Source organism: Rhincodon typus, chromosome 46 (assembly GCF_021869965.1).
Source record: "Rhincodon typus isolate 14 chromosome 46, sRhiTyp1.1, whole genome shotgun sequence".
Classification (NCBI taxonomy): Eukaryota; Metazoa; Chordata; class Chondrichthyes; order Orectolobiformes; family Rhincodontidae; genus Rhincodon; species Rhincodon typus.
The window spans coordinates 7,200,450-7,208,311 of NC_063377.1; the positions used below are offsets into that span (position 1 = coordinate 7,200,450).

Consider the following 7,862-nt stretch of genomic DNA (forward strand, 5'->3'; position numbering starts at 1 on the left):
TTTCTGGGGCAAAGAACTCCCTGGGCGCTTCATGCACAGAAACATAAAAAAAAAGTGCAGGAGTAGGCTATTCAGCCCATCGAGCCTGAACCACCATTCAGTTTGACCAGGGCTGATTGTGCATTTTTCAGTCTCCCACTCCCTCTCCGTACCCCTTTACCGCAAGGGCCGTTTCCAGCTCTCTCTTGAGTATGTCTAATAAACTCGCCCCAACGGCTTTCTGCAGGAGAGAATTCCACAGGCTCCTTACTGTGCATTTGTAGACCTGAGACTCCCCAGCCATCAGGAACATCCTTCCTCCATTTACCCTGTCCGATTCTGCTAGAACTTTTAGTTTTCTGTAAATGCCCCGAAGTATCTTTAGACCAGCTGTTTGAGCTCGCCCTTCAGGAGAGGGGTTGGGTGCTGTAGAGTGAACTTCTTCCAACACCTTCTGGAGCAGAGCCAAGTCATAGAGTTGAACAGCACAGAAACAGACCCTTCGGTCCAACTCATCCATGCCGACCAGATATCCTAAATTAATCTAGTCCCATTTGGCCCATATCTTTCTAAACCCTTCGTATTCTTGTATACACCCAGGTACCTTTTTTAAATGTAATTGTACCAGCCTCCACCACTTCCTCTGGCAGCTCATTCCATACACACACCACCCTCTGCATGGAAGAAGTTGCCCCCTCAGGTCCCTTTTAAATCTTTTCCCTTTCACATTAAACCTGTGCCCTTGGGTTTTGGACCCCCCCTACCCTGGGATAAAGACCTGGGCTATTCACCCTATCCATGCGCCATATAATTTCATAAACCTCAATAAGATGACCCCTCACCCTCCAACACTCCAGGGAAAATAGTCCCAGCCTATTTGGCCTCTCCCTGCAGCTCAAACCCTCCAAACCTGGCAACATCCTGGTAAATCTTATCTGCACCCTTTCAAGTTTCGTGACATCTTTCTGATAGATTGGGGCAGATTTATAGGAATTAGAAGGGTTCACTCCTTTAGTTTTAAAATTGGATATGTGGTTAAAATTTGAATTGAGATAGGCCAGAAATCTTCTAACGGATGGACTGTTCAAATAATTGGGCAACGTGGTGTCTTTTACACTGGACTAATTTGAGGGGGAACCAAATGGAGCTCAACATTGAGTAATTCACCTGCCCCCGGGGCCTGCCACGGTCTCCGTTTTTAAATTGGGGTGTAAAACTTCCATTTGTTTCTCTCCCTGCCCCTGGTTTTAGCTGACAGATCAGATCCCTTTGTCAAATTGGCAGCAGATGCTCCCAAGAGGGTTTTGTCATGAGTCTGTGGCTTAGAGCCAGCATCAGTTTCCCCCCTTTCCCATCCAGACCATTTCCCTCCCCAGAAACCAGCTGCCACCCCCCCCCCCCCCCCCCAAGATAACGACAGAAACATACTGAGAGCGACCTGTTAAATTCACAGTCCCGTGTCGCCCCCATGCTCGGTCAACTCTGGGGCCGTGCTGCGTGACCCTTGAAGGGAGCACACGTCTAACACTGATACGCCGTGTCAGCTACTGCCAGGGAGAACCCCCCGTGGGTTTTAAGAGCAAGCCATACAGGGGGAGTGACAGGGACCCTGACTCCTGCCGCTTCCTCCCGAGAGCTTCCAGTCGATGAGAAAGTTGCCTGCTGGTGCAGCATCGTCGCTGAATGTCTCTGCCGTTGGCAATTGCTGCGGGTTGGTTGCGGGCATTGGGTGGGAGCGAGGGGATGGATGCAAGGTATCATCCCTGCCTCCTCCTCCTCCTCAAAAGAGAAAAAGCAAACGAACTAACCCTGAGTTACATGAATTGTCTCTCTTTCTTTTTTGTTTCTTTTTGTTTCTCATTTCCAGGGCTTCAATTCAGTGGGGGCGACGGGGCTAATGGCCCTAGAAAGTTTGAAACTGTACCTGGTATGCTTAACCCTTTGACCACCGCGGATGCCCCTTTCATGCGTCCCACCTTCTTGCTTTTAATTTGCTTTGTCCTAATCTACCTTTTGTCTTTTGAGTTTGTTTTCTAGACCATTTTTGTTTTTTGTTTTGTTTATTTTGAGGGGAATTTTTGTTTTGAAAGAAAAAAACCCCCATTTTTTTAAAAAAAAAGAATTAACGCAAAATAAAACTTGAGCTCTGTGTAACTTGACGGAAAAGTTTTCACCGTTGAGAATCGCTGTCTGAGTAGCATGGGGTCGAGTCGAATTGGAAGGTGGTGTTAAGGGTTAATCCAGGTGCACTCAATGCCCATCCCCAGATACCTCTCAATATGGTTAATGTGGAATAATTACTGTGCTGTAGTGCGGTGCATGGAGACTCACATTGCGGAATAACACGCTGAATCATTTGGCTTGGGGTGTGTGCGTGCGTTCTAGGAGGCTGTGATACAATCAGAGAGGGCTTCCCCCACACACTCGGAGTGGTTTTCATATCCCTCAACGTTAAGCCCTACGATGGTGTCACAGTTGCCCTGAATGCTTGCTTTCTCTCTCTCCCTCTCTCTCTGTCTCTCTTTCTCTCTCACTCTCTCTCTCTCACTCTCTCTCTCTGCCTCCTCTTCCCTTGCCTGTTCTAATTCAATGTATACAAGACAGTGATGGGGTTTGAACAGTCAGAATCGTCAATCGTCCGTTTGAGTAGCTCATTCTTTTAGTTTTTGCTCTGCGGGAAGGTGGGGATATCACTCACTCAACAATCCATACCCCCCCCCAATCTGGGGACCTGGGTTCAAATCCCGCCGTGGCAGATGGTGAGATTTGAACTCCGTGACGTCTGGAATTGGCCTAGCAGCGAGCGAATGTGCCACAAGACACAACCCCATCTGGGTCTCTCTGTGATGGCTGCCGCCTCTTCCCCGTGCCTGGCTCAACGCCTGGGAGATGACGAGCCCGAGGCATCCTGTATTAGCTGAGGGTGACTTTTATTAGCGATGGATTCTCACTGTCTTGTATATATTGCAGGATTGACACTCTGAATGCAGATAGTGTGCTGGTGTAGAAAACTGCAGTTAGGCTTGCGTTTGTTCCTGCTGTTTCCCTCCTTCCTTCCTTTTTCAACCCCTCACCTCACCTTTCCCTGCTCTTAGTGTAAAAATTTGGTTTTGGTAAGACAGTGACTGGCGGCATCTTCCAATATCACGCTAGCTTCTCCTCCTGCCCACATTTTTTTGTTGGATTTACCCGGTACGCATCTCTCTGTGAACAGTTCAGTTTGGGTCCTTGAAGACCATGAGACTGTGAAGGACAGGCACAGCGCTTTCTTCTCGAGAGCGCGCAACCCCACGCCACCCCACCCCAACCCAACCGTGAATTGCCCTCTCCCCCTGTGGTAACAGCTTGACTGCACAAGCCCTTAGCCGCTGCTGTGTCGGGAGACGCGAGAAGACCAGATGGTGAGGAATCTAGAGCCCACTTGCCTAATAATCTCTCCTTGTCGCAGAATCCAGAGAGCGCACACCATAGAGTTCTGGGGGACAGGCCCGCCGGAATTGTCTTACGCTTGGAGAGAAAAATACTGTCAGAACACCAAGATTGTCTCTCCAAATGAAGGCTGTATCACTTCATCTTGGGGGCTCCCAGTGCTTCATGATGCAAGATAAAAGGCCTTACACACCACCTCCAGTTAAGCACCATGTGTTACAACAGTGTGGAAACTTGCTCGCCGCTCCATCTGTCTCTTTCCCCACTCCCGCCTCCACATTTCTTTTGTCAGTTTTTATTTTCAAGTTTAAAAAAAAAAATTGGCCTTTCAGCATTGGGTGCACTCAACATCATCCCTCACAGGATTGAGACCAGGCCCCGAATTCAAATCCCTGGGCAAATCCAAGATGTACATAGACATGCTCTGCCTGTGTCCCACGATAAATGCTTTCGGGGCTTTCTGCACTCGGGCTGTGGTTCCCGACACAGATTTCTGCAGATGTTGCTTTCTTTCCCCCAAAAGTTACTGACTGTGTTCGAAACTTTTTTTTTCGATTGTAGGCGCTTGGCGGACTGTGACAGAGGAGTGGGGGACAGACGACTGGAGTGAAGATGTAGGTATTTAACCTGTACTGTGAATTGGCTGTCGTGATGTGCCTTTTGTTTTTACCAAAAAAAAAAGGTGTTGCCTCTTGCAGGTTTAAATGTGGGGCAGTGTAAAAGTCACTGAAACAGAGCTTTCTCCCTCTCAACTACAAAGTGTTGCCCTCTCAAAGCTGCTGGATTCTTCAGGCACTTTTTTGCTCGTGGCGTACAGCAAGTGTGGGGTCATGTCCGTGGGCAGCTCACCTCTCCGCTTCGGCCCGAAGACCGGGCTGGGATTTGCAGGCTGGGCAACCTGATATTCCATCCCCTCCACACCGTTGCTCACTGCACCTTTCCCCCTCGGCCCGAGGGAGGGAGGCAGGATTGACGCGAAGGTCGGGCTGTGCGCCGCTAAATTTACGGATCTGTTATCGGTACCCGCAACTGACCTTGCGAGGGGCAGTGGCGGGAGCTGAATCCATAAAACCCTCCCACCCCCACCCCACCGTTTATTCACGTTTCTTTTTCACACCCCCCCCCCATACCATCCATAAAAGAAACCACCGCCTTCACACTAAGCAGAGCTCCATATGCCCACAAGGCAGTGACCTTTTATACTTGCCCGGTGGCAACCACTTCCGAAGCCGCGCCCAGGCCCAGGCCCCCTCGAGCGTTTGCCTTAGCTCCTGTCGGGACAGAATTTGGTTTCCAAGGCGGCTCTCCCGGGGTTGAGGGGTTGCCCGGCGTGGTCTCCCGGCGACGATTTGCTACTTTGCCTAGTCACTGCAGTGCGATAGGGTGCTGGGCAACGCCAGGAGGGCCAACATTAGGATGTTAGCAGGTTTGATTCCGACCTCGGTTCAGTCCGCTCCCGCAGATCTGGTTTCGTCGGGGCCGCCTTTATTTGTACGGTTGCGTTTCTCGTTTTCTTTCTTTTCTGTTTGTTTATTGCTTTATTTTTTAACTTTTTCCGACTTACCCGATAGGCATTGTAATGGAGGGATCACTGAGCGGCCTCTTGTCACCAGCTGATGTCAGGAGGGTCCCTGTTGCTGGCTGAAACGATTCGGAAACCGGGGGTTCTGTCTCCTGTTGCTTTTTCTTTCGTTGTCTCTTTTTTGAGTTTCGGTGTGGCTGCGGAAATCTCTCTTCTGTTATTTTTATTTTCTGTGAAGCCACGAAACAATTTTGTGTGTGTGCACTCACCTGATGTAAAGAGCCCTCCTGTGTTGATATCTCAAGTTTCCCCTGTATTTCAGCCAGCACCAGGTACTACCTTCCTGAATCCTGATGACAAAAGGAACCCTCCAAAAGCAGTTAATGGCTGCTATCAGGTAAGAGCAACTTCGCATCTCGCTCTTTCTCCTTTTTTTTGTTTTCTTGTAATTTCCCTTCCTTGCTCGTGCTGTCTTCTCCCCCACCCCCCCAACCCCTGCCTACCGTCTCTCTCTGTGTGTGTCTGTACGTCTGTCTCCTCCCCCCCCACCCCCCCCCCCACCAGCCCATCTTCTCTCTCTCTCTCTCTCTCTCTCTCTCTCTCTCTCTCTCTCTCTCTCTCTCTCTCTCTCTCTCTCCTGCCAATCATCTTTCTCCCTCACCCCACTCCCCGTCTCTCAAGAGCTATGAACAAGAGTAGGCCATTCAGCCCCTTGTGCCTGCTCCTCTATTTGATCTGATCATGGGTGATCTCACCTTGGCCTCAACTCCACTTCCCTTCCTTCCATAAGCCTTTGACCAGTTGATCATTAAAAATCTGTCAGTTGACAGAATTCCTCTGATTCACAACAATTTCTCCTCAGCTCTGCTTTAAATCTGCTAAGACCCTATCCTTTAGTTCTAGATTGCCCCACAGAGGGAAACATCCTCCATGGCTACTTTGTCAATCCCCTCTCAATTGGGCCTAAACTCTCTATTAGTCAAGCTCTTCACTTCGAATCAATCTCGTGAATCCGCTGTTTGTCTGTCTGTCTCTCTCGCTCTGCCAGTGCCTCAACTGATGGTGGGCCCTCATAGTGCAAGCTTGTATTTATGCAGCTCCTTTGAGGAAGGAGACCTGCCGTCGTTTCCTGGTCTGGTTTAGTCTACGTAGGGCTCCCTGACACTGCCGCAATGCGGTTGACTCTTAACTGCCCTTGGCAGTGTGCCTGGCAAGTGCTCAGTTCATGGGGCAATAAAACAACAGCCACATCCTTGAACCTTTTTTAAAGACCCATGACTGAAGACCACCCTTGGATGGATGGGGGCAGCAGGGAGGACCACCACCAGCGAAGTGACCTGGCCACGAGGTTCAGGGATCCGTGGGTAGATGCTGCTGCAGACACTTGGGGAGATTATTTTTCATCGAGCTAAGCCAAGATACATGCCAATAAGAATGGGGGGGAGGGACTTGCCATCTCTGGTTAGCACTGAAAGTCTCTCTCTCTCTCTCAGATAGTCATTAGTCTGTGAGGTATCTCTTCCCCAGAGAGTGCAGCAGAGGTTCACAGGTTTTCAACTGAGGGGAGTCCAGGGCAATGTGGAGATGGGTAGGGAGACAGCAATCATGGCCACGATCAGATCAGCCATGATCGTACTGAATCATATAGCAGGCTGGAGGGGCAGAATGGCCTACTTCTCTCGATTTGCATGTTCCCCTCCAAATGCCATCTGATCTGAAATGACACTGGCTGTTCCCTCATTGTTGCTGATTCAAAATTTTACTCCCCTTCTGTCACCACCACCGCCACCCCGGCCTCACGGAAAAGAAAAGCCTGTCCCACCATCAACAAGGCACAACTCAGGAGTCTCGGGGAATACCCCCCGCTTGCCCTTGGATGATGGCGGCAGCTCTAACAAACACTCGAAGCTTGATACTGGGGACAAAGCCCCCCCCACCCCGCCTGCCCCGCCGCTTGGATTGGCACCACATTGACAAGCACCCACTCCCTCCGACACTCAGTCGCAGCAGTGTGTACCGTCTACAGCAACTCCCCAAGGCTCCTTAGCTCTCTGCAAACTCACGACCACCTCAAAGGATAAGGGCTGCGGATACCTGGCTGCAGGTTTCCCCTCCACCTCCAAACACATACACACCGCGCACACACACACTGCTGTGCCGTCAGGGGCAAAATCCCGGCACTCCCTTCTGCAGGGGTGGGGGGTAGTGAGTCCCTACACCACACGTTGCAGGAGGTGAAGAAGTTGGTTCACTCCCCACCTTTGCAAGGGGGCGATTAAAGATGAGGAAATAAGCCAGCAGCCCTACACAACCCCTAATAGTATCCATTTTGTTTCTCAAAGGGAATCTGGGGATTGAGGGGCGCAGTTCTGTGTAGCCTGTTGGTGCTACTGATTTACGGTCTCGGTGATGAGAGATTCTCTGCGATTGTGAAGGATACGCTCACTGATGTCCCACCCAGTTATTGTCGCGTGAGCACCCCCCTGCCCTGTTGCGTGCTCTCTCGTTTGCTGGTGCGACTGAAACCAGCAGAAGGAGTGACCATGCGCGCGCAGTCCTTTTTCTGTATGTTACTGCATGTCTTGCAAACCCCAGTCAAGCGCTGGGTGCTGACTTCCCTGGTCCCTCCGGCCGTGACGCCAGGAGGATCCTGTGGCAGCGGGCGAGGTGGCGCAGGGAACCTTGGCCAGCCGGCCGGCCGAACTGGCCGTGGGATCTCTCCAGCTGCGTCTCTCTCTCTCTCTGTCTCTTTTACCGCTCCCCTAATGACCGACCTTGCCTTTTCCTCCCTGCAGCTGTCCGAGACGAAGATTTTCACCGCCTCCAATGTCGGCCCTCTACCTTCAGGGAACGAGACCCTGACAATCACAGCGGGGCAGAGGTAACACAGTGCGTTCCCATGACCATTCGCGTCACCCCCTCGGTATGGACG

The 7,862-nt window shown here is 50.9% G+C and overlaps 1 protein-coding gene across 5 annotated transcripts in view; it reads left to right on the forward strand.

The window, feature by feature from the left end:
* The window catches only part of ubap2l (ubiquitin associated protein 2-like), a 49,606-nt gene that overhangs the window by 14,563 nt on the left and 27,181 nt on the right, over positions 1–7,862 (forward strand). For 2 of the 5 annotated variants that reach the window (XM_048620371.1, XM_048620372.1), the window contains exons 8-11: positions 1,847–1,906; positions 3,970–4,022; positions 5,253–5,327; positions 7,726–7,811. In XM_048620371.1, the coding sequence (XP_048476328.1) occupies positions 1,847–1,906; positions 3,970–4,022; positions 5,253–5,327; positions 7,726–7,811 (274 nt within the window). The remainder of the gene's footprint in view (positions 1–1,846; positions 1,907–3,969; positions 4,023–5,252; positions 5,328–7,725; positions 7,812–7,862) is intronic. The other 3 variants (XM_048620374.1, XM_048620373.1, XM_048620375.1) reach the window with 3 other exon arrangements.